This window comes from Salvelinus alpinus, chromosome 25 (genome assembly GCF_045679555.1).
Source record: "Salvelinus alpinus chromosome 25, SLU_Salpinus.1, whole genome shotgun sequence".
Lineage (NCBI taxonomy): Eukaryota > Metazoa > Chordata > Actinopteri > Salmoniformes > Salmonidae > Salvelinus > Salvelinus alpinus.
The window spans coordinates 39,449,576-39,475,872 of NC_092110.1; the positions used below are offsets into that span (position 1 = coordinate 39,449,576).

The 26,297-nt window shown below is 46.9% G+C and overlaps 3 protein-coding genes across 4 annotated transcripts in view; 2 read left to right on the plus strand and 1 right to left on the minus strand.

Moving 5' to 3' along the window:
* Positions 1 to 4,735: 4,735 nt before the first annotated feature.
* LOC139553959 (synaptosomal-associated protein 25-B-like) overlaps positions 4,736 to 26,297 on the plus strand; it is an 85,021-nt gene continuing 63,459 nt past the window's right edge. Inside the window, exons 1-2 of one of the 2 annotated variants that reach the window (XM_071366771.1) lie at positions 4,789 to 4,885; positions 24,629 to 24,688. The gene's annotated coding sequence lies outside the window, so the exon portion shown is untranslated. Of the gene's footprint in view, positions 4,886 to 24,628; positions 24,689 to 26,297 lie in introns of both variants that reach the window. The other variant, XM_071366770.1, reaches the window with a different exon arrangement.
* Positions 22,543 to 23,496, minus strand: LOC139553107 (uncharacterized). Its single transcript, XM_071365062.1, has one exon. It carries the CDS (start codon positions 23,494 to 23,496, stop codon positions 22,543 to 22,545), a length of 954 nt encoding a protein of 317 aa, XP_071221163.1.
* LOC139553108 (putative uncharacterized protein DDB_G0282499) overlaps positions 25,293 to 26,297 on the plus strand; it is a 28,236-nt gene continuing 27,231 nt past the window's right edge. The window contains exon 1 of the mRNA XM_071365063.1: positions 25,293 to 25,397. Within this exon, the coding sequence (XP_071221164.1) occupies positions 25,293 to 25,397 (105 nt within the window). The remainder of the gene's footprint in view (positions 25,398 to 26,297) is intronic.

Genomic DNA, 26,297 nt, shown 5'->3' on the forward strand with positions numbered 1-26,297 from the left:
GTTTCCTCCAGGTGCTTTGCCAATGTTCTGGGATTGATTTGCACTTTTCACACCAAAGTACGTTCATCTCTAGGAGACAGAACGTGTCTCCTTCCTGAGCGGTATGACGGCTGCGTGGTCCCATGGTGTTTATACTTGCGTGCTATTGTTTGTACAGATGAACGTGGTACCTTCAGGCGTTTGGAAATTGCTCCCAAGGATGAACCAGACTTGTGGAGGTCAACAATTTTTTTGTGAGGTCTTGGCTGATTTCTTTTGATTTTCCCAGGATGTCAAGCAAAGAGGCACTGAGTTTGAAGGTAGGCCTTGAAATGCATCCACAGGTACACCTCCAATTGACTCAAACTATGTCAATTAGCCTATCAGAAGCTTCTAAAGCCATGACATCATTTTCTGGAATTTTCCAAGCTGTTTAAAGGCACAATCAACTTAGTGTATGTAAACTTCTGACCCACTGGAATTGTGATACAGTGAATTGTAAGTGAAATAATGTGTCTGTAAACAATTGTTGGAAAAATTACTTGTGTCATGCACAAAGTAGTTGTCCTAACTGACTTGCCGAAACTATAGTTTGTTAAACTGCTGGCTTGCTTCTGAAGCTAAGCATATACAGTGGGGAGAACAAGTATTTGATACACTGCCGATTTTGAAGGTTTTCCTACTTCCAAAGCATGTAGACGTCTGTAATTTTTATCATAGGTACACTTCAACTGTGAGAGACGGAATCTAAAACAAAAATCCAGAAAATCACATTGTATGATTTTTAAGTAATTAAATTGCATTTTATTGCGTGACATAAGTATTTGATCACCTACCAACCAGTAAGAATTCCGGCTCTCACAGACCTGTTAGTTTTTCTTTAAGAAGCCCTCCTTTCTCCACTCATTACCTGAATTAACTGCACCTGTTTGAACTTGTTACCTGTATAAAAGACACCTGTACACACACTCAATCAAACAGACTCCAATCTCTCCACAATGGCCAAGACCAGAGAGCTGTGTAAGGACATCAGGGATAAAATTGTAGACCTGCACAAGGCTGGGATGGGCTACAGGACAATAGGCAAGCAGCTTGGTGAGAAGGCAACAACTGTTGGCGCAATTATTAGAAAATGGAAGATGTTCAAGATGACGGTCAATCACCCTCGGTCTGGGGCTCCATGCAAGATCTCACCTCGTGGGGCATCAATGATCATAAGGAAGGTGAGGGATCAGCCCAGAACTACACGGCAGGACCTGGTCAATGACCTGAAGAGAGCTGGGACCACAGTCTCAAAGAAAACCATTAGTAACACACTACGCTGTCATGGATTGAAATCCTGCAGCGCACGCAAGGTCCCCCTGCTCAAGCCAGCGCATGTCCAGGCCCGTCTGAAGTTTGCCAATGACCATCTGGATGATCCAGAGGAGGAATGGGAGAAGGTCATGTGGTCTGATGAGACAAAAATAGAGCTTTTTGGTCTAAACTCCACTCGCCGTGTTTGGAGGAAGAAGAAGGTTGAGTACAACCCCAAGAACACCCTCCCAACCGTGAAGCATGGAGGTGGAAACATAATTCTTTGGGGATGCTTTTCTGCAAAGGGGACAGGACGACTGCACCGTATTGAGGGGAGGATGGATGGGGCCATGTATCGCGAGATCTTGGCCAAAAACCTCCTTCCCTCAGTAAGAGCATTGAAGATGGGTCGTGGCTGGATCTTCCAGCATGACAACGACCCGAAACACACAGCCAGGGCAACTAAGGAGTGGCTCCGTAAGAAGCATCTCAAGGTCCTGGAGTGGCCTAGCCAGTCTCCAGACCTGAACCCAATAGAAAATCTTTGGAGGGAGCTGAACGTCCGTATTGCCCACCGACAGCCCCGAAACCTGAAGGATCTGGAGAAGGTATGTATGGAGGAGTGGGCCAAAATCCCTGCTGCAGTGTGTGCAAACCTGGTCAAAAACTACAGGAAACGTATGATCTTTGTAATTGCAAACAAAGGTTTCTGTACCAAATATTAAGTTCTGCTTTTCTGATGTATCAAATACTTATGTCATGCAATAAAATGCAAATTAATTACTTAAAAATCTTACAATGTGATTTTCTGGATTTTTGTTTTAGATTCCGTCTCTCACAGTTGAAGTGTACCTATGATAAAAATGACAGACCTCTACATGCTTTGTAAGTAGGAAAACCTTCAAAATCGGCAGTGTATCAAATACTTGTTCTCCCCACTGTAGCTTAAGCAAATATCCCAATGCCCCAGGGCAGTGATTGAGGACACTGCCCTGTGTAGGGTGCTGTCTTTCGGATGGGATGTTAAACGGGTGTCCTGACTCTCTGAGGTCATTAAAGATCCCATGGCACTTATTGTAAGAGTAGGGGTGTTAACCCTGGTGTCCTGGCTAAATTCCCAATCTGGCCCTCAAACCATCACGGTCACCTAATAATCCCCAGTTTACAATTGGCTCATTCATCCCCCTCCTCTCCCCTGTAACTATTCCCCAGGTCGTTGCTGTAAATGAGAATGTGTTCTCAGTCAACTTACCTGGTAAAATAACGGATAAATTAAAAATTAAAAAATAATAATAATAAACAAGACATTTGTGGAGTGGTACCTAAGTGTATGTAAACTTCCGACTTCAACTGAATCTTTCCGATTTGGTCCTGCCGTACATACGTACACGTACGCCACAGTCACAAGATACAGGACTCCTTACTGTCCATAGAATTTCTAAGCAAACAGCTTGAGGCAGGGCTTTCTCCTATAGAGCTCCCTTTTTATGGAATGGTCTGCCTACCCATGTGAGAGACGCAGACTCGGTCTCGACCTTTAAGTCTTTATTGAAGACTCATCTCTTCAGTAGGTCCGATGATTGAGTGTAGTCTGGCCCAGGAGTGTGAAGGTGAACGGAAAGGCACTGGAGCAACGAACCGCCCTTGCTGTCCCTGCCTGGCCGGTTCCCCTCTCTCCACTGGGATTCTCTGCCTCTAACCCTATTACAGGGGCTGAGTCACTGGCTTACTGGTGCTCTTCCATGCCGTCCCTAGGAGGGGTGCATCACTTGAGTGCGTTGAGTAACTGATGTGATCTTCCTGTCTGGGTTGGCGCCCCCCCCCTTGGGTTGTGCCGTGGGGGAGATCTTTGTGGACTATACTCGGCCTTGTCTCAGGATGGTAAGTTGGTGGTTGAAGATATCCCTCTGGTGGTGTGGGGGCTGTGCTTGGCAAAGGGGGTTGGGTTATATCCTGCCGGTTTGGCCCTGTCCGGCGGTACCGTCGGACGGGGCCACAGTGTCTCCCAACCCCTCCTGTCTCAGCCTCCAATATTTATGATGCAATAGTTCAGGTGTCGGGGGGCTAGGGTCAGTCTGTTATATCTGGAGTATTTATCCTGTCTTATCCAGTGTCCTGTGTGAATTTAAGTATGCTCTCTCTCTCTCTACCTGGCCTGATGACTTCTTGCTGTCCCCAGTCCACCTGGCCGTGCTGCTGCTCCAGTTTCAACTGTTCTGCCTGCGGCTATGGAACCCTGACCTGTTCACCGGACGTGCTACCTGTCCCAGACCTGCTGTTTTCAACTCTCTAGAGATAGCAGGAGCGGTAGAGATACTCTGAATGATCGGCTATGAAAAGCCAAATGACATTTACTCCTGAGGTGCTGACTTGCTGCACCCTCTACAACCACTGTGATTATTATTATTTGACCCTGCTGGTCATCTATGAACATTTGAACATCTTGGCCATGTTCTGTTATAATCTCCACCCGGCACAGCCAGAAGAGGACCAGCCACCCCTCGTAGCCTGGTTCCTCAATAGGTTTCTTCCTAAGTTCTAGGCAGTTTTTCTTAGCCACCGTGCTTCTACACCTGCATTGCTTGCTGTTTGCATTTTAGGCTAGTTTCTGTACAGCACTTTGTGACATCAGCTGATGTAAGAAGGGCTTTATAAATAAAGTTGATTGATTGATGCTACTGGTCTCAGATCCGACGGTTTCCACTAGTTACCACAGTCACAAAGTCACAATTGGCTATATCATAAAGATTCATGAAGAAAAAAAAGAGCATGTTTTTCTTTATTTAATGTTATGCATACGGTTAGCAGTGTGGTTAAGGTTGGGGTAAGGTTGAAAAATCACATTTTAAGAAGATAAATTGTACAAATAGGCCTGGTTTATGACTTTCTGGCTGTGGTATCTACTGACGACCAACTCCGAGGCGAGAGAAATTGACCGCCACGTTTGGTGTTTAGGTAAGGGCTAAGAGGGACGTCACGCACCCAACATCCCTCAGCCAATCACCCAACGGAAATTAATGACATATGGTGCGTTCAAGACAACTTGGAATTCTGAAAAATATGAGGTCAAGTCATGACTTCAGGGATATTCAGGTCGGAAAGACGGAGCTCTAGATAGAGACCCGAGATCGCGAGTTGGAATTCCGAGTTGGATGACAGTTCAAAACGAGTTTTCTCAGTCAAGGATAGTTTTTTCCCCCGAGTTCCCAGTGTCTTGAACGGCAAGAAGTCGGAATTCTGAGATTCCAAGTTTCCAGTTGTTCTGAACGTGGCATTTGCCTCCGGGTATTCGACGGAAATACATTTCGCGTCTAAAATTGGATCCTTGGGACGTCCCAACTCTAACGCCACCCCATTGAAGTTGACATTTAAAATGGTACAGGTAAGGGTTAAGGTTAGGGTTATGTAAGGGTTGTGGTTAGGCTTATGGTAGGGGTTAAGGTTAGCGTTAGGGTTTAGGGTAGTGACGTCCCAAGGATCCCGTATAGCATTAACTGGTGGGGCGTGGCTGTGAGATTCCTCAGAGGGCAGTCCGTTTGAAGCGAGGCAACAGTAGGAGCTGATATTATCCAGTCCTGAACCGACGACGGTCCTCTAAAAACAACTTCAGGTAGGTTGCTGAACGATTTAATTCAGTTTAGATAAATACTATGTTATTCAATTAATTAAAACAAGTGTTTATGTCTGACGACCGAGCCGAGTTTCGGATGAAAATATTAAACAATGTGGTTGTAAATATAGGTTTGTAAAATCTATCTTAATCACTTTCAATGCAATATTCTGTAGTTTGGTCAACATAAATTCACTTTTACGCCGGTATCAATTCACGTTATATTGTTTTTAAGACAGAGTAAATATTTAGCTTCGGGAAACGTCCCGTTTTAACTCAGTGATAAAGCCGCTTACCGACCTCGTTACCTGTTCTAATGAGCGCGCGTTACGTGTGGTCGGTTTCAGAACCCTGGACAGCGCTCGAGCGCTCATTCTACAAACAGGCAACATCCTGACGAAACAACACAGAAACATTAAGAGATTTTAAAGTTTGTTTGTAGAAACGCTGTAAAAGAGTTCAACCGTGTAATTTGTTTTGAAAAAAAATCTCCATGGTTTGTATTAAGAGGTCAGCATTGAAAGAGTAAGAGAGATGTTCTCCAATTGTGACATTCGCAAGCTACACTTCATCGTTTGTCACAGAAATGGGTCGTTCAGTAGCCTAGACAAGGCAGTACAGTAGCTCTTAAGGTATTTCTCGGGAAAACAAATGTCAAGACGCTGTTTAAACGTAATTGGTAAGATGGTGCGATATTGCCATTTACCTTTTTTTGGGGGAAATTATTTAGGTTCAAATGTTAGGTTATATGAAGCGAAAGGTTAAGACAGTTTTGTTTGAGACACGTGGCTGTGTTATGTCAAGTATTTCTCAAGCCAAAGCGACTATGGCGATGTAACATGCTATTCGTGCCCACCTACGGCCTCTGCCAAAAGCACATTCGCGTCGCTGGATGTGAACATGTGTCTCTTTCTTCGGTTCAAAGAGGTGTAGCTTAAACCACACATTAAAGTAGTCACAGTTCCGTCAGCCAACACAGGGATAAGACGTGATTATGATATAGCCTAGCTAATACACTATGTGTAGGCAGAGTTCCCGGTGGGAGAGGAGCTGTGAGGGGGGGTTGCCAGATTCGCTGCCAAGGGGATATCCCTCCTTCACACTTCTTAATAGCTTACATTGAGCCTCAAGGCCCAGTGCATTAACCCCGGGAAGTCTGGGTATTTAGATCTGTATAAATATGTCAGGGGAGACAACCTGCTCAATCTGAGGTAGAGGTATCCACATTGAGGTAGAATACAATACAATATTTGCTTTATTGGTCCATTTGCATGGATATGCTTTATTTACTGCTGTCATAGTACCAAACCTGACACACTGCCGAGCAACGCCCCTGGAGCAAAGTGCCGTGCTCAAGGGTACAATGGCGGTCGGCGGTATATGGGATAAATAGGTAGGCAGATCAAAATGTATTTGTTTTTGTATCCGTGACTGTGTGGTCTACAATTGGCCTGTATAGTGCTGCTGCTTTAATACACAGGATTCTATGTTATTCTCCAGGGTTTTTTGACCCATGAAGAGGAAGCCTGCACTCTTTGACCCAGTCAGACAAACAGTTGGGGAAGGAAAGCTGCTCAAAGAGAGCTTCAGAGACTCACCCAGGTCACTTCTATTCAATGGGCTAAGTTAGGATCATGATATTGAAGCACTTGACTATCTTTGCACTATAGATCTAGTTTATTTGGAAGCAAGGGTTTGGCAGACTAACTGACGTTTAGACTGGTCCCTCATGTCTTCCTGGGGTACAGTGTGTAGGCAGAACTTCAGTAGCCTGACATACAAACTGATTTCCCAGTTGATTCGCTTCAATGATGAGTGTCTACAACTTCACCAACTCATCCCTGATCTCTCCCGTCCACTGTTCTAACTCAGGATAATGAGACAGGAGCACTAGATTATCTCTGCTCTAGTTTTAATGGAAGCAGGGAACGTCTGACAGACACATTCTTGAGATGCTGTGTAGGCTACATGGCAGTATGTTGAAGTTGTTCACGTGAGTGTGTATTTTACACGTGGAGTGTTGGTATTTTCCTTGTTGTTCCCTGGCTAAGGGTTAGGGAGCCTGGGTTCGACCAAGCAGGGTGACAGAACAGAACAGTAGGTGGCTGAGTTGGGCTATAAGGATCACTCACTAACACACAGAATGGAGGGGTTTTCCAAAGTTGTAGCCTATAGGCTGGCTCCGTGTAAAATATGGCCTTACGGACAGATCTAGGATCAGCTTATTGTCCCCAAATTCTAACCTTAACCATTGGTTGTCTTCCAACAACATGTGGGAGGAAACCGCACAATAGCCGCTCTAACTGCAATGTGAATAATCTATATTCAGTAGCCTATATCCCAGATAGGACTATAATCCCTTCTCCCCTAACCATGAATAGTCTATATTCAGTAGTCTATATCCCTGATAGGACTATAACCCCTTCTCCCCTAACCATGAATATGTATGAACTTTCCAATTTGTAAGTCGCTCTGGATAAGAGCGTCTGCTAAATGACTTAAAATGTAAATGTAAAATGTAAATGAATAGTCTATATTCAGTAGCCTATATCCCTGATAGGACTATAACCCCTTCTCCCTTAACCATGAATAGTCTAAACCAATTTGGTGTGAAAGGTCTGTGGGGGGTGTAGTTCAGGGGGAAGAGTCATCCATTAAATACTGTACATGGCAGAAGAGAGATGTTGTTGACTTCCACCTGCATGACAACTGATGACTAACAGTATATCAGAGTCAGGAGAATTATATCTATCTGTTCTACTGTACTGATCATGTCTTCATAGCGCTCAAACTCAACTCTGGACCTGGAAGCCAGTTCCACTGCTTTTTTTCAATTGTTCCCCTCTAAATCAGGGACTGACTTAGACCAGGGACACCAGATGGATGCCATAAATGATCAAGTAGAACAGAAAAGCAGCAGTAGTCCGGACTTCGTAGGGTAAGATTTGAAAACCCCTGCATAGGCTGTTGGGCTGTGGGCAGGTAGCTTAGCGGGTTAGAGCATTGGCCCAGTAACTAAAAGGTCAGTGGTTCGAATACCTGAGCCGACAAGGAGAAAAATCTGTCAATGTGCCCTTGAGTAAGGCACTTCACCCTAATTTGCTCTATGGGTGCCGTACTACTATAACTGACCCTGTAAAACACATTTCACTGAACCTAACCAGTGTATGTGGCAATAAAACATTTTGGTATTGTTTTATTCAGTAAGAAATAGGTCAGAATAAATTCACATCCAAATGGCTTTGTGCAGACCAGTATGAAAGTATGAAAAACACAGTATATTCATCATCTGAATCTATATCTTTACTAATGATTTTTAATTTAGAAAATAGATGAACGGGGAAAACGTCCAGAATCTTGGGTCTCGCCAGTCATCATATTAAGAGGCATCATTTCCCAATACTGGTCTATAAGGCATCATCTAACTATGGTGATGCGAAGTTAGTTCACTTCGATACATTGGTTGCATTATGATGAATGTCCTGAAGCAGATACCACGCCGTTATTACTCTTCTATGACACTGTATACATAGCTGTTCTTTTCCTCCGGCTTCTGTTCCCCGCGACAGATCGTTTCTGAAACCTCTTTGGAATCTGAACTGGGACTGCCTAATTGATCTGAATGAGAGTGCATATTTGCAGTAACCCGAATCCCCCCCCCCCCCCCCCCCGGCACGCACAGATGCATGCACACACAAACACACACTCAAAAGTCACCTCAAAGCAAGGGCAAGCTGGGCATGGTGATACTGTCATCCATCAGAACTGTGGAGCCTGTCGGACTAGCTAACTAGCTAACTAACTAACTAACATAGACACAACTGCCCCAGACCAGACAGTGTTCCTAATGAATCCACCATCTGTGTGGGTGGGACTAAGAGTTAAGGCGTCAGCATGCTAGCAGAACTCAGTGTGCTCGCATACACCCTTTAAAAGATCTTCACTTGAAAAACGAGAAAAAAGCGGCGACTAGTACTGTTTGTCCATTTTGAGACGCCGTAGCCAGTATACACTTCCTCAAAATAGTCCGAATGAATCTAAGATAACTCAATAAATCTGTCATTCATTTTGATGTTTTTGCTAAGGAGATCTTAGTCCCGCAATTTTACATCTAACTAATATGTTTTTTTAATGAAAAACTAGTTGTCTCTCGTTGAATGACAACAACTACTTTATTGAAGAATCCCTACTGTTGACCAATTATCGCCAAAGGTAGAGGAGACTTTGGCTCCGAACTTCGCCTTACCTCCAGAAAAATTGTTGTGTGCCTGAACAGCTGAAAAAACCAAAACATCCCAAAATGTCATCATCATAGATGCACAAACTCTTCAGAACTGTTTCTGCTGGGACACTTTCTGACGCCTTTACAGTAGAGCAGATGCACGTGGCACATCTGGGCACAGGAGTGCAGCCCTGTCACTTTGAAGTCACCACAGAGCAAGGTATGTTTACAGCTCTGTGGAGGATGTGTACGAACATACAGCTCTGTGGAGGACGGGTATGTTTACAGCTCTGTGGAGGATGTGTACGAACATACAGCTCTGTGGAGGACGGGTATGTTTACAGCTCTGTGGAGGACGGGTATGTTTACAGCTCTGTGGAGGATGTGTACGAACATACAGCTCTGTGGAGGACGGGTATGTTTACAGCTCTGTGGAGGATGTGTACGAACATACAGCTCTGTGGAGGATGTGTATGTTTACAGCTCTGTGGAGGACGGGTATGTTTACAGCTCTGTGGAGGATGTGTACGAACATACAGCTCTGTGGAGGACGGGTATGTTTACAGCTCTGTGGAGGATGTGTATGTTTACAGCTCTGTGGAGGACGGGTATGTTTACAGCTCTGTGGAGGACGGGTATGTTTACAGCTCTGTGGAGGATGTGTACGAACATACAGCTCTGTGGAGGACGGGTGTGTTTACAGCTCTGTGGAGGATGTGTATGTTTACAGCTCTGTGGAGGATGTGCACGAACATACAGCTCTGTGGAGGATGTGCACGAACATACAGCTCTGTGGAGGATGTGCACGAACATACAGCTCTGTGGAGGACGGGTATGTTTACAGCTCTGTGGAGGATGTGTATGTTTACAGCTCTTTGGAGGATGTGTATGTGTCACATGGAATGACGCTGGAGAGACGAAGCAGGTACGGGGAGTCAAACATTTCATAAGGAACGGACATGGAACGAGACAGGAACTGTGTCAGAAAATGAGTAACACTAACAAAAAACAATCAATGCAGCAGCAGGGAACAGAGCAGGGAACTGACAAATATAGGGGAGGAAATAAACAGGTGATGACTGAGTCCAGGTGAGTCCAATATCGCTGATGCGCGTGACGAGGGAAGGAAGGTATGCGTAATAGATGGCAGGAGTGCGTGATGCAGGGCAGCCTGGCGCCCTCAAGCGCCTAGGGGGGAGCGGGAGCAGACGTGACAGCGCCACCCGCCGTCCCACCTGGGCGAACCGGCCGAGACATGGGCGCTGTGCAAGCCGGTTGGGGCATGGAAGCCCAACGAACCGGCAGGAGCATGGGAGTCTGGCGAGCCGGCTGAGGCATGGAAGCCCGACGATCCGGCTGAGGCAAGACGCCTGTTGATCCTGCTGCAGAGAGGGAGCCCGAAGATTCGGTGGAGTGTAACGTGAAATGGAAACCCCCCGAGCCAACCGAGGCGAGGAAACCTCTCGAGCCAGCCAGGGTCTGGAAACCCGACAGGCTGGCTTAGGCACCCCCGGTTCCATCGGCGGTGGAATCCACCCCGACGTCACTAACAAAACAAATAAATTCCTGGACCGGCTGGGCGAACAAAAACTGACGATCCGGCTGAGGCCCGACGTGGGATGGGCGCCATCCGAGCCAACCGGGGCAAGGAAACCTCAAGCCAGCTAGGGCGTGGAAGCCCGACAAGCTGGCTAGGCACCCCCGGTTCCATCGGCGGCAACCCAGAGCCGATGTCACCACTAACCGGAACGCCAGTACTCCCCGATGCTTCGTGTGTTGGCTGCTGCATTCTGTCACATGGAATGACGCTGGAGAGAAGAAGCAGGTACGGGGAGTCAAACATTTCATAAGGAACGGACATGGAACGAGACAGGAACTGCGTCAGCAAATGAGTAACACTAACAACAAACTATTAATGCAGCAGCAGGGAACAGAGCAGGGAACTGACAAATATAGGGGAGGAAATAAACAGGTGATGAATGAGTCCAGGTGAGTCCAATATCGCTGATGCGCGTGATGAAGGAAGGCAGGTGTGCATAATAGATAGCAGGAGTGAGAGTGATGCAGGGCAGCCTGGCGCCCTCAAGCGACAGGCTTTTTTGAGTTTTTGCTACGGATATGAACAGTTATTAGTTTAGTTTAAGCACACTTTGTTTGTCTATTGTTGTGACTTAGATGAAGATTTACATTTGATTTATGCAGAAATCCAGGTATTTCCAAAGGGTTCACATACTTTTTCTTGCCACTGTATGTTTACAGCTCTGTGGAGGGTGGCTATGAACAGCATAGAGCTCTGTGGAGGACGGATATGAACAGCATAGAGCTCTGTGGAGGACGGGTATGAACAGCATAGAGCTCTGTGGAGGGTAGGTATGAACAACATAGAGCTCTGTGGAGGACGGATATGAACAGCATAGAGCTCTGTGGAGGACGGATATGAACAGCATAGAGCTCTGTGGAGGACGGGTATGAAAAACATAGAGCTCTGTGGAGGATAGGTATGAACAACATAGAGCTCTGTGGAGGATGTGTATTTATTTATTTTTTATTTCACCTTTATATAACCAGGTAAGCTAGTTGAGAACAAGTTCTCATTTACAACTGCGACCTGGCCAAGATAAAGCACAGCAGTTCGACACATACAACAACACAGAGTTACACATGGAATAAACAAACATACAGTCAATAATACAGTAGAAAAAAGTCTATATACAGTGTGTGCAAATGAGGTAACATAAGGGAGGTAAGGCAATAAATAGGACATGGTGGCAAAGTAATTACAATATAGCAATTAATCACTGGAATGGTAGATGTGCAGAAGATGAATGTGCAAGTAGAGATACTGGAGTGCAAAGGAGCAAGATAAATAAATAAATACAGTATTGGGATGAGGTAGTTGGATGGGTGATTTACAGATGGGCTATGTACAGGTGCAGTGATCCGTGAGCTGCTCTGACAGCTGGTGCTTAAAGCTAGTGAGGGGGATATGTGTCTCCAGCTTCAGTGATTTTTGTAGTTCGTTCCAGTCATTGGCAGCAGAGAACTCGAAGGAAAGGCGGCCAAACGAGGAATTGGCTTTGGGGGTGACCAGTGAGATATACCTGCTGGAGCGCGTGCTATGGGTGGGTGCTGCTATGGTGACCAGTGAGCTGAGATAAGGCGGGGCTTTACCTAGCAGAGACGTGTTGATGACCTGGAGCCAGTGGGTTTGGCGATGAGTATGAAGCGAGTGCCAGCCAACGAGAGCGTACAGGTCGCAGTGGTGGGTAGTATATGGGGCTTTAATGACAAAACGGATGGCACTGTGATAGACTGCATCCAATTTGTTGAGTAGAGTGCTGGAGACTATTTTGTAAATGACATCGCCGAAGTCGAGGATCTGTGGGATGATCAGTTTTACGAGGGTATGTTTGGCAGCATGAGTGAAGGATGCTTTGTTGTGAAATAGGAAGCCAATTCTAGATTTAATTTTGGATTGGAGATGCTTAATGTGAGTCTGGAAGGAGAGTTTACAGTCTAACCAGATACCTAGGTATTTGTAGTTGTCCACATATTCTAAGTCAGAACCGTCCAGAGTAGTGATGCTGGACGGGCGGGAAGGTGCGGGCAGCGATCAGTTGAAGAGCATGCATTTAGTTTTACTTGCATTTAAGAGCAGTTGGAGGCCACGGAAGGAGAATTGTATGGCATTGAAGCTCGTCTGGATGTTAGTTAATACAGTGTCGAAAGAAGGGCCAGAAGTATACAGAAGGGTGTCGTCTGCGTAGAGATGGATCAGGGAATCACCAGCAGCAAGAGCGACATCATTGATGTATACAGAGAAGAGAGTCGGACCGAGAATTGAACCCTGTGGCACCCCCATAGAGACTGCCAGAGGCCCGGACAACAGGCCCTCCGATTTGACACACTGAACTCTATTAGAGAAGTAGTTGGTGACCCAGGCGAGGCAATCATTTGAGAAACCAAGGCTGTTGAGTCTGCCGATAAGAATAAGGTGATTGACAGAGTCGAAAGCCTTGGCCAGGTCGATGAATACGTCTGCACAGTACTGTCTTTTATTGATGGCGGTTATGATGTCGTTTAGGACCTTGAGCGTGGCTGAGGTGCACCCATGACCAGCTCTGAAACCAGATTGCATAGCGGAGAAGGTATGGTGGGATTCGAAATGGTCGGTAATCTGTTTGTTAACTTGGCTTTCGAAGACCTTAGAAAGGCAGGGTAGGGTAGATATAGGTCTGTAGCAGTTTGGGTCTAGAGTGTCTCCCCCTTTGAAGAGGGGGATGACCGCGGCTGCTGTCCAATCTTAAGGAATCTCAGACGATACGAAAGAGAGTTTGAACGGGCTAATAGTAGGGGTTGCAACAATTTCTACAGATAATTTTAGAAAGAGAGGGTCCAGATTGTCTAGCCCGGCTGATTTGTAGGGGTCCAGAGTTTGCAGCTCTTTCAGAATATCAGCTATCTGGATTTGGGTGAAGGAGAAATGGGGAGGCTTGGGCGAGTTGCTGTGGGGGGTGCAGGGCTGTTGACCGGAGTAGGGGTATCCAGGTGGAAAGAAAAATGCTTATTTAAATTCTCAATTATAGTCGATTTATCGATGGTGACAGTGTTTCCTAGCCTCAGTGCAGTGGGCAACTGGGAGCAAGTGGACTTTACAGTGTCCCAGAACTTTTTTGAGTTTTTGCTACAGGATGCACATTTTTGCTTAAAAAAGATAGCCTTAGCTTTCCTAACTGCCTGTGTATATTGGTTCCTAACTTCCCTGAAAAATTGCATATCACGGGGGCTATTCGATGCTAATGCAGAACGCCACAGGATGTTTTTGTGCTGGTCAAGGGCAGTCAGGTCAGGATTGAACCAAGGGCTATATCTGTATGAACAGTATGAGCAGAATAATGGCTAACGGCGTGTGTCAGGTTGTATAGATACATCCGGGAGGGAGATGAAAGAGTGTGCGTCTCTGAGGGCAGACGTGCATGTGCACACACATGTTTTTGCGTGTCTACGGTCTATGTGAGCGTATGCATGAGCACTTTTCTGTGTGTGTGTGTGTGCGTGTGCGTGTGTGTGTACGTACAGTACTTCGAGAGGGGGAATTAAAGGGAAGTGAGAGGGAGGAGGGAGTCGGGGGTGAAGAGAGAGACAAAGAGAGAGAGAACGTGAAAGAGGGACTGTGTGTTATGCAAGTGTATGAGATGGGTGTTCTGCCTGGTATCTGCCTGGTAATGGTGAGGAGGCGTGGGGGTTGGTGGAGGGTGGGGGTGGGTGGGTGGGTGCTCTGCTTGGTAATGGTAAAGAGGCATGGGGGTGGAGGGGGGGAGAGGAGGGGGGAGGGGCTGTGAACAGGCCTACTCCACTAGATTAATACTGTAGGTTTTATCCTCTCCGAATGGGACGCTCTGGCTTTAGTCCCATAATCCCCTCTGGGAAAGATGATTGCTTCGAATCTCCTGAATACTGCATTGCCATCACAGGCCTTACCACTACCCACATGCATGTACACACACAATCACATGCACATGCACACACACTAACAGTTGTATAATGAGGAAAGTGGCGTCACCGTGGTTAACATGTTTGAAGGCTGATTATATTCAGAAATTACCTCTGTGTGTGTCTCTTCAGTGTCTCAACAAGGATCCGTAATATTGCATGATGCCGTATTGTCACAGTATGTTAGCACTAGCAGTGGGTTACAGTGTATTAGCACTAGCAGTGGGTTACAGTATGTTAGCACTAGCAGTGGGTTACAGTGTATTAGCACTAGCAGTGGGTTACAGTATGTTAGCACTAGCAGTGGGTTACAGTGTATTAGCACTAGCAGTGGGTTACAGTATGTTAGCACTAGCAGTGGGTTACAGTGTATTAGCACTAGCAGTGGGTTACAGTGTGTTAGCACTAGCAGTGGGTTACAGTGTATTAGCACTAGCAGTGGGTTACAGTGTGTTAGCACTAGCAGTGGGTTACAGTATGTTAGCACTAGCAGTGGGTTACAGTGTGTTAGCACTAGCAGTGGGTTACAGTGTATTAGCACTAGCAGTGGGTTACAGTGTGTTAGCACTAGCAGTGGGTTACAGTATGTTAGCACTAGCAGTGGGTTACAGTGTGTTAGCACTAGCAGTGGGTTACAGTGTATTAGCACTAGCAGTGGGTTACAGTGTATTAGCACTAGCAGTGGGTTACAGTGTGTTAGCACTAGCAGTGGGTTACAGTGTGTTAGCACTAGCAGTGGGTTACAGTGTGTTAGCACTAGCAGTGGGTTACAGTATGTTAGCACTAGCAGTGGGTTACAGTGTATTAGCACTAGCAGTGGGATACAGTGTATTAGCACTAGCAGTGGGTTACAGTGTGTTAGCACTAGCAGTGGGTTACAGTGTATTAGCACTAGCAGTGGGTTACAGTGTGTTAGCACTAGCAGTGGGTTACAGTGTGTTAGCACTAGCAGTGGGTTACAGTGTATTAGCACTAGCAGTGGGTTACAGTGTATTAGCACTAGCAGTGGGTTACAGTGTATTAGCACTAGCAGTGGGTTACAGTGTGTTACTGGCCACCCCTCATAGCCTGGTTCCTCTCTAGGTTTCTTCCTAGGTTTTGGCCTTTCTAGGGGGTTTTTCCTAGCCACCGTGCTTCTACACCTGCATTACTAGCTGTTTGGGGTTTTAGGCTGGGTGTCTGTACAGCACTTCGAGATATTAGCTGATGTACGAAGGGCTATATAAAATAAAATTGATTGAAAATTGAAATTGATTGTTAGCACTAGCAGTGGGTTACAGTGTATTAGCACTAGCAGTGGGTTACAGTGTGTTAGCACTAGCAGTGGGTTACAGTGTGTTAGCACTAGCAGTGGGTTACAGTGTATTAGCACTAGCAGTGGGTTACAGTGTATTAGCACTAGCAGTGGGTTACAGTATGTTAGCACTAGCAGTGGGTTACAGTGTATTAGCACTAGCAGTGGGTTACAGTGTGTTAGCACTAGCAGTGGGTTACAGTATGTTAGCACTAGCAGTGGGTTACAGTGTGTTAGCACTAGCAGTGGGTTACAGTATGTTAGCACTAGCAGTGGGTTACAGTGTGTTAGCACTAGCAGTGGGTTACAGTGTATTAGCACTAGCAGTGGGTTACAGTGTGTTAGCACTAGCAGTGGGTTACAGTATGTTAGCACTAGCAGTGGGTTACAGTGTGTTAGCACTAGCAGTGGGTTACAGTATGTTAGCACTAGCAGTGGGTTACAGTGTGTTAGCACTAGCAGTGGGTTACAGTATGTTAGCACTAGCAGTGGGTTACAGTGTATTAGCACTAGCAGTGGGTTACAGTGTATTAGCACTAGCAGTGGGTTACAGTATGTTAGCACTAGCAGTGGGTTACAGTGTGTTAGCACTAGCAGTGGGTTACAGTGTGTTAGCACTAGCAGTGGGTTACAGTGTGTTAGCACTAGCAGTGGGTTACAGTGTATTAGCACTAGCAGTGGGTTACAGTGTGTTAGCACTAGCAGTGGGTTACAGTGTATTAGCACTAGCAGTGGGTTACAGTATGTTAGCACTAGCAGTGGGTTACAGTGTGTTAGCACTAGCAGTGGGTTACAGTGTGTTAGCACTAGCAGTGGGTTACAGTGTGTTAGCACTAGCAGTGGGTTACAGTATGTTAGCACTAGCAGTGGGTTACAGTGTGTTAGCACTAGCAGTGGGTTACAGTGTGTTAGCACTAGCAGTGGGTTACAGTATGTTAGCAGTAGCAGTGGGTTACAGTGTGTTAGCACTAGCAGTGGGTTACAGTATGTTAGCACTAGCAGTGGGTTACAGTATGTTAGCACTAGCAGTGGGTTACAGTGTGTTAGCACTAGCAGTGGGTTACAGTGTATTAGCACTAGCAGTGGGTTACAGTGTATTAGCACTAGCAGTGGGATACAGTATGTTAGCACTAGCAGTGGGTTACAGTATGTTAGCACTAGCAGTGGGTTACAGTGTATTAGCACTAGCAGTGGGTTACAGTGTATTAGCACTAGCAGTGGGTTACAGTGTATTAGCACTAGCAGTGGGATACAGTATGTTAGCACTAGCAGTGGGTTACAGTATGTTAGCACTAGCAGTGGGTTACAGTATGTTAGCACTAGCAGTGGGTTACAGTGTATTAGCACTAGCAGTGGGTTACAGTGTATTTGCACTAGCAGTGGGTTACAGTGTGTTAGCACTAGCAGTGGGTTACAGTGTGTTAGCACTAGCAGTGGGTTACAGTGTGTTAGCACTAGCAGTGGGTTACAGTATGTTAGCACTAGCAGTGGGTTACAGTGTATTAGCACTAGCAGTGGGATACAGTGTATTAGCACTAGCAGTGGGTTACAGTGTGTTAGCACTAGCAGTGGGTTACAGTGTATTAGCACTAGCAGTGGGTTACAGTGTGTTAGCACTAGCAGTGGGTTACAGTGTGTTAGCACTAGCAGTGGGTTACAGTGTATTAGCACTAGCAGTGGGTTACAGTGTATTAGCACTAGCAGTGGGTTACAGTGTATTAGCACTAGCAGTGGGTTACAGTGTGTTACTGGCCACCCCTCATAGCCTGGTTCCTCTCTAGGTTTCTTCCTAGGTTTTGGCCTTTCTAGGGGGTTTTTCCTAGCCACCGTGCTTCTACACCTGCATTACTAGCTGTTTGGGGTTTTAGGCTGGGTGTCTGTACAGCACTTCGAGATATTAGCTGATGTACGAAGGGCTATATAAAATAAAATTGATTGAAAATTGAAATTGATTGTTAGCACTAGCAGTGGGTTACAGTGTATTAGCACTAGCAGTGGGTTACAGTGTGTTAGCACTAGCAGTGGGTTACAGTGTGTTAGCACTAGCAGTGGGTTACAGTGTATTAGCACTAGCAGTGGGTTACAGTGTATTAGCACTAGCAGTGGGTTACAGTATGTTAGCACTAGCAGTGGGTTACAGTGTATTAGCACTAGCAGTGGGTTACAGTGTGTTAGCACTAGCAGTGGGTTACAGTATGTTAGCACTAGCAGTGGGTTACAGTGTGTTAGCACTAGCAGTGGGTTACAGTATGTTAGCACTAGCAGTGGGTTACAGTGTGTTAGCACTAGCAGTGGGTTACAGTGTATTAGCACTAGCAGTGGGTTACAGTGTGTTAGCACTAGCAGTGGGTTACAGTATGTTAGCACTAGCAGTGGGTTACAGTGTGTTAGCACTAGCAGTGGGTTACAGTATGTTAGCACTAGCAGTGGGTTACAGTGTGTTAGCACTAGCAGTGGGTTACAGTATGTTAGCACTAGCAGTGGGTTACAGTGTATTAGCACTAGCAGTGGGTTACAGTGTATTAGCACTAGCAGTGGGTTACAGTATGTTAGCACTAGCAGTGGGTTACAGTGTGTTAGCACTAGCAGTGGGTTACAGTGTGTTAGCACTAGCAGTGGGTTACAGTGTGTTAGCACTAGCAGTGGGTTACAGTGTATTAGCACTAGCAGTGGGTTACAGTGTGTTAGCACTAGCAGTGGGTTACAGTGTATTAGCACTAGCAGTGGGTTACAGTATGTTAGCACTAGCAGTGGGTTACAGTGTGTTAGCACTAGCAGTGGGTTACAGTGTGTTAGCACTAGCAGTGGGTTACAGTGTGTTAGCACTAGCAGTGGGTTACAGTATGTTAGCACTAGCAGTGGGTTACAGTGTGTTAGCACTAGCAGTGGGTTACAGTGTGTTAGCACTAGCAGTGGGTTACAGTATGTTAGCAGTAGCAGTGGGTTACAGTGTGTTAGCACTAGCAGTGGGTTACAGTATGTTAGCACTAGCAGTGGGTTACAGTATGTTAGCACTAGCAGTGGGTTACAGTGTGTTAGCACTAGCAGTGGGTTACAGTGTATTAGCACTAGCAGTGGGTTACAGTGTATTAGCACTAGCAGTGGGATACAGTATGTTAGCACTAGCAGTGGGTTACAGTATGTTAGCACTAGCAGTGGGTTACAGTGTATTAGCACTAGCAGTGGGTTACAGTGTATTAGCACTAGCAGTGGGTTACAGTGTATTAGCACTAGCAGTGGGATACAGTATGTTAGCACTAGCAGTGGGTTACAGTATGTTAGCACTAGCAGTGGGTTACAGTATGTTAGCACTAGCAGTGGGTTACAGTGTATTAGCACTAGCAGTGGGTTACAGTGTATTTGCACTAGCAGTGGGTTACAGTGTGTTAGCACTAGCAGTGGGTTACAGTGTGTTAGCACTAGCAGTGGGTTACAGTGTATTAGCACTAGCAGTGGGTTACAGTATGTTAGCACTAGCAGTGGGTTACAGTGTATTAGCACTAGCAGTGGGTTACAGTGTATTAGCACTAGCAGTGGGTTACAGTGTATTAGCACTAGCAGTGGGTTACAGTATGTTAGCAGTAGCAGTGGGTTACAGTATGTTAGCACTAGCAGTGGGTTACAGGATGTTAGCACTAGCAGTGGGTTACAGTATGTTAGCACTAGCAGTGGATACAGGATGTTAGCACTAGCAGTGGGTTATAGTATGTTAGCACTAGCAGTGGGTTACAGTGTGTTAGCACTAGCAGTGGGTTACAGTGTGTTAGCACTAGCAGTGGGTTACAGTATGTTAGCAGTAGCAGTGGGTTACAGTGTGTTAGCACTAGCAGTGGGTTACAGTATGTTAGCACTAGCAGTGGGTTACAGTATGTTAGCACTAGCAGTGGGTTACAGTGTGTTAGCACTAGCAGTGGGTTACAGTGTATTAGCACTAGCAGTGGGTTACAGTGTATTAGCACTAGCAGTGGGTTACAGTGTATTAGCACTAGCAGTGGGATACAGTATGTTAGCACTAGCAGTGGGTTACAGTATGTTAGCACTAGCAGTGGGTTACAGTGTATTAGCACTAGCAGTGGGTTACAGTGTATTAGCACTAGCAGTGGGTTACAGTGTATTAGCACTAGCAGTGGGATACAGTATGTTAGCACTAGCAGTGGGTTACAGTATGTTAGCACTAGCAGTGGGTTACAGTATGTTAGCACTAGCAGTGGGTTACAGTGTATTAGCACTAGCAGTGGGTTACAGTGTATTAGCACTAGCAGTGGGTTACAGTGTATTAGCACTAGCAGTGGGTTACAGTATGTTAGCACTAGCAGTGGGTTACTGTATATTAGCACTAGCAGTGGGTTACAGTGTATTAGCACTAGCAGTGGGTTACAGTGTATTAGCACTAGCAGTGGGTTACAGTATGTTAGCACTAGCAGTGGGTTACAGTGTATTAGCACTAGCAGTGGGATACAGTATGTTAGCACTAGCAGTGGGTTACAGTGTGTTAGCACTAGCAGTGGGTTACAGTATGTTAGCACTAGCAGTGGGTTACAGTGTATTAGCACTAGCAGTGGGTTACAGTGTGTTAGCACTAGCAGTGGGTTACAGTGTATTAGCACTAGCAGTGGGTTACAGTGTATTAGCACTAGCAGTGGGTTACAGTGTATTAGCACTAGCAGTGGGTTACAGTGTATTAGCACTAGCAGTGGGATACAGTATGTTAGCACTAGCAGTGGGTTACAGTATGTTAGCACTAGCAGTGGGTTACAGTATGTTAGCACTAGCAGTGGGTTAAAGTGTGTTAGCACTAGCAGTGGGTTACAGTATGTTAGCACTAGCAGTGGGTTACAGTATGTTAGCACTAGCAGTGGGTTACAGGATGTTAGCACTAGCAGTGGGTTACAGTATGTTAGCACTAGCAGTGGGTTACAGTATGTTAGCACTAGCAGTGGGTTACAGGATGTTAGCACTAGCAGTGGGTTACAGTGTGTTAGCACTAGCAGTGGGTTACAGTATGTTAGCACTAGCAGTGGGTTACAGTATGTTAGCACTAGCAGTGGGTTACAGTATGTTAGCACTAGCAGTGGGTTACAGGATGTTAGCACTAGCAGTGGGTTACGGTGTGTTAGCACTAGCAGTGGGTTACAGTATGTTAGCACTAGCAGTAGGTTACAGTATGTTAGCACTAGCAGTGGGTTACAGTATGTTAGCACTAGCAGTGGGTTACAGGATGTTAGCACTAGCAGTGGGTTACAGTATGTTAGCACTAGCAGTGGGTTACAGTATGTTAGCACTAGCAGTGGGTTACAGGATGTTAGCACTAGCAGTGGGTTACAGTGTGTTAGCACTAGCAGTGGGTTACAGTATGTTAGCACTAGCAGTGGGTTACAGTATGTTAGCACTAGCAGTGGGTTACAGTATGTTAGCACTAGCAGTGGGTTACAGGATGTTAGCACTAGCAGTGGGTTACGGTGTGTTAGCACTAGCAGTGGGTTACAGTATGTTAGCACTAGCAGTAGGTTACAGGATGTTAGCACTAGCACTATCAAATCAAATTGTATTTGTCACATGCCGAATACAACAGGTGTAGATCTTACTGTGATATACTTATTTACAATTTGCCAGGAATCAATTACCCACCATTAAAGAGATTCTCCGGTACCTTTGTGTACTTTTTAGACAGTTGTTTTGAAAGTAGCGCTCACGAGCCAAAAGAGGTCCCCAAAAATAACATACTACGCATTGGCTAGAACTCAAATTTCTAGGGGGGTGGCCCACGTGGGAGAAAATGTAGGGACAATGGCACAGCACAGCTGCCAGATTTCATGGCTAATTGAGGGAAAACAGTAGTGTTACTCATATATTATGAATGCATGAACTACACATTGACATGACAAGCCCAAAGCTGGAGGGAATTTGTAATGTCATCAGCCTCCATCTTGCTTGAGGAGCAATAGAGAATAAAAGAGGAAAGGCCCCTCCCACTTGTGCTATGTCATGACTTACCGGGACTACTTATTGAGATGTGCCTTTTGTTAAGTAAATCAGGTGTTAACTGATGTGAAAAGGAGACTGGAGTGCCACTTTAAGAAGTAGTCCAGGCTTCAGCCTTTTCACCAGCAACAGATCAATCCACAGCCAAAATCACAGCCGATCCACTCTATTCAATACGCATCACAAAGTTCAGATTTACAGAGTGGGTGAAATTTAAAGGTAATGTACCATCGTTAGCACAGACAGCATTCATGGTAAATGCTGCACATGTCGGCTCAATCAGAAATTACCTTTACATTTCTATCACTTCACAGACTGAATAGATCCTCTAATGAGTTTACCATCACACCACCTCACCACGTCAGCCTTAGATTCATAAACATGTTTAATCAATGATCAGAGTGTCTGTTAAATTACTAAAAGTCTCTAACCTGTGTGTGTCCCACCTGACAGTAACCACACACACGAGAGAGAGAGAGAGAGAGAGAGAGAGAGAGAGAGAGAGAGAGAGAGAGAGAGAGAGAGAGAGAGAATTATGTTTTATCTGCTTGCCGCCATAGTGTGGAAGCTGTCAGCACCTATTTCACGCTCTTAGAGCCTCGAATGGATTTCTGCGCTCCATCTTTGTCAGATCGCTTCAAATATTTAGCAGTGGGGTCGGCTGGTTCAGAGAGGGGTAGGGCTGGGGCGGGTAGGGCTGGAGCGGGTAGGGCTGGAGCGGGTAGGGCTGGAGCGGGTAGGGCTGGGGCGGGTAGGGTTGGGGAGGGTAGGGCTGGGGCGGGTAGGGCTGGAGCGGGTAGGGCTGGAGCGGGTAGGGCTGGAGCGGGTAGGGCTGGGGCGGGTAGGGCTGGGGCGGGTAGGGCTGTGGCGGGTAGGGCTGTGGCGGGTAGGGTTGGGGCGGGTAGGGCTGGAGCGGGTAGGGCTGGAGCGGGTAGGGCTGGGGCGGGTAGGGATGGAGCGGGTAGGGCTGGAGCGGGTAGGGCTGGAGCGGGTAGGGCTGGAGCGGGTAGGGCTGGAGCGGGTAGGGCTGGGGCGGGTAGGGCTGGAGCGGGTAGGGCTGGGGCGGGTAGGGCTGGAGCGGGTAGGGCTGGAGCGGGTAGGGCTGGAGCGGGTAGGGCTGGGGCGGGTAGGGTTGGGGCGGGTAGGGCTGGGGCGGGTAGGGCTGGGGCGGGTAGGGCTGGAGCGGGTAGGGCTGGGGCGGGTAGGGCTGGGGCGGGTAGGGTTGGTGCGGGTAGGGCTGGGGCGGGTAGGGATGGAGCGGGTAGGGCTGGGGCGGGTAGGGCTGGGGCGGGTAGGGCTGGAGCGGGTAGGGCTGGGGCGGGTAGGGCTGGGGCGGGTAGGGCTGGGGCGGGTAGGGCTGGAGCGGGTAGGGCTGGAGCGGGTAGGGCTGGGGCGGGTAGGGTTGGGGCGGCTAGGGCTGGGGCGGGTAGGGCAGGAGCGGGTAGGGCTGGAGCGGGTAGGGCTGGGGCGGGTAGGGCTGGGGCGGGTAGGGCTGGGGCGGGTAGGTTTGGAGCGGGTAGGGCTGGAGCGGGTAGGGCTGGAGCGGGTAGGGCTGGGGCGGGTAGGACTGGGGCGGGTAGGGCTGGAGCGGGCAGGGTTAGGGCTAGGGCTGGGTAGCATTGTGTTTGTGTTCTCTCTCTCATCTTAAGTGTCTGGAGGCCCAGAAACAAGACTGTCTCGGGGAGAGGGGCAAAATCAAACATTGGAAGGCATCAGAGTCACAGAGTAACAAGGCTTGGTGGCCTAAATACAGTGGCCTACATACAGTGGAATACAGTCAATGCTCCCAGTAATATGGCGCCGACAGACACGGCAGCTCTGTTTCTAGCTCGTAAGCAACTTTGCAGTATTTCGTTTTTTTGTGTGTTATTTCTTACATTATTAGCCCAGAACGTTTTTTATGTTATTACATACAGTACAGCCGGAAATAACTTTAGGATATCAGAGCGTTGGTAACTCACCAGCATTACGACCAGGAATACAACTTTTCCGAATTGGATCTTTTTGTTGGTACCCCCCAGGGAAATTGAACAGAAACTCAAACAGGAAGTACCCGTGCTAAGGGGTACTATTCAACGCTGGTCTGACCAATTGGAATCGATGCTTCAAGATTGTTTTGATCACGCGGACTGGGATATGTCCCGGGTAGCCTCTGAGACTGAGAATAACATTGACGAATACACGGATACGGTGACTGAGTTCATCAGGAAGTGTATAGGTGATGTTGTTCCCACTGTGACTATTAAAACCTACCCAAACCAGAAACCGTGGATAGATGGCAGCATTTGTGCAAGCCATCGCATTTAACCATGGCAAGGTGACTGGGAACATGGCCAAATTCAAACAGTGTAGTTATTCCCTTCGTAAGGCAATCAAACAGGCAAAACGTCAGTACAGAGACAAAGTGGAGTCGCAACTCAACAGCTCAAACACGAGACGTATGTGGCAGGGTCTACAGATAATCACGGATTACAAAAAGAAAACCAGTCACGTCGCAGACACCGACGTCTTGCTCCCAGACAAGCTAAGCACCTTCTTCCCCCACTTTGAGGATAACACAGTGCCAGTGACGCGGCTCATTCTAAAGGACTGTTGGCTCTCTTTCTCCGTAGCCGACGTGAGTAAAACATTTAAGTGTGTTAACCCTCGCAAGGCTGCCAGCTCAGACGGCATTGTTGGCCGCGTCCTTAGAGCATGCACAAACCAGCTGGCTAGTGTGTTTACGGACATATTCAATCTCTCCCTATCCCAGTCTGCTGTCCCCACCTGCTTCAAGATGTCCACCATTGTTCCTGTACCCAAGAAAGCAAAGGTAACTGGACTAAATTACTATCGCATCGTAGCACTCACTTCTGTCATTAAGAAGTGCTTTGAGAGGCTGGTTAAGGATCATATCACCTCTACCTTACCTGCCACCCTAGATCCACTTCAATTTGCTTACCGCCCCAATAGATCCACAGACAATCCAATTGCACTGCACACTACCGGATCCCATCTGGACAAGAGGAATACCTACGTCAGAATGCTGTTCATTGACTATAGCTCAGCCTTCAACACCATAGTACCCTCCAAGCTCATCATTGAACTCGGGCCCTTGGTCTGAACCCGCCCTGACCAGTTGGTTCCTGGGTTTCCTGACGGGCCATCCCCAGGTGGTGAAGGTAGGAAACAACATCTCCACTTCACTGATCCTCAACACTGGGGCCCCATAAGGGTACGTACTCAGCCCCCACCTGTACTCCCTGTTCACCCATAACTGCGTGGCCACGCACGTCTCCAACTCAATCATCAAGTTTGCAGACTACACAACAGTAGTAGGCCTGATTACCAACCATGATGAGACAGCCTACAGGGAATAGGTGAGGGCCCTGGCGGAGTGGTACCAGGAAAATAACCTCTCCATCAACATCAACAAAATGAAGGAGCTGATCGTGTACTTCAGGAAACAGCAGAGGGAGCACGCCCCTATCCACATCGACAGGACCGTAGTTGAGAAGGTAGAAAGCTTCAAGTTCCTCTGCGTACACATCACTGACAATCTGAATTGGTCCACCCACACAGACAGTGTGGTGAAGAAGGCGCAAAATTTCAGGAGGCTGAAGAAATTTGTCTTGGCCCCTAAGACCCTCACAAACTTCTACAGATGCACCATTGAGAGCATCCTGTTGGACTGCATCACCGCCTGGTATGGCAACTGCACCACCCACAAGCGCAGGGCTCTCTAGAGGGTGGTACAGTCTGCCCAAAGCATCACCAGGGGCAAACTACCTGACCTCCAGGACACCTACAGCACCCGATGTCACAGGAAAGCCAAAAAGATTATCAAGGACATCAACCACCCGAGTCATGGCCTGTTCACCCCGTTATCATCCAGAAGGCTAGGTCAGTACAGGTGCATCAAAGCTGGGACCGAGAGACTGAAAAACAGATTCTATCTCAAGGCCATCAGATTTGTTAAATAGCCATAACTAGCCGGCTACCACCTGGCTACTCAACCTTGAACCTTAGAGGCTGCTGCCCTATATACCTAGACATGGAATCACTGGTCACTTTAATAATGGAACACTAGTCACTTTTGGGATCGGTGTTCCGTCCACGGGACTGTTGAGCTAACATAGGCTAATGCGATTAGCATGAGGTTGTAAGTAATTTGCCAGGACATAGACATATCTGATATTTGCTGAAAGCTTAAATTCTTGTTAATCTAACTGCACTGTCCAATTTACAGTAGCTATTACAGTGAAATAATACCATGCTATTGTTTGAGGAGAGTGCACAATTTTGAACATGAAAAGTTATTAATAAACTAATTAGGCACATTTGGGCAGTCCTGCTACGAAACGTTGAACCGAAATGCAATGGTTCATTGGATCAGTCTAAAACTTTGCACATACACTGCTGCCATCTAGTGGCCAAAATAT

What these genes read in the sequence shown, in the direction of transcription:
- LOC139553107 (XM_071365062.1), bottom strand. Translation starts at nt 23,496, where the DNA reads ATGCTACCCAGCCCTAGCCCTAACCCTGCCCGCTCCAGCCCTACCCGC.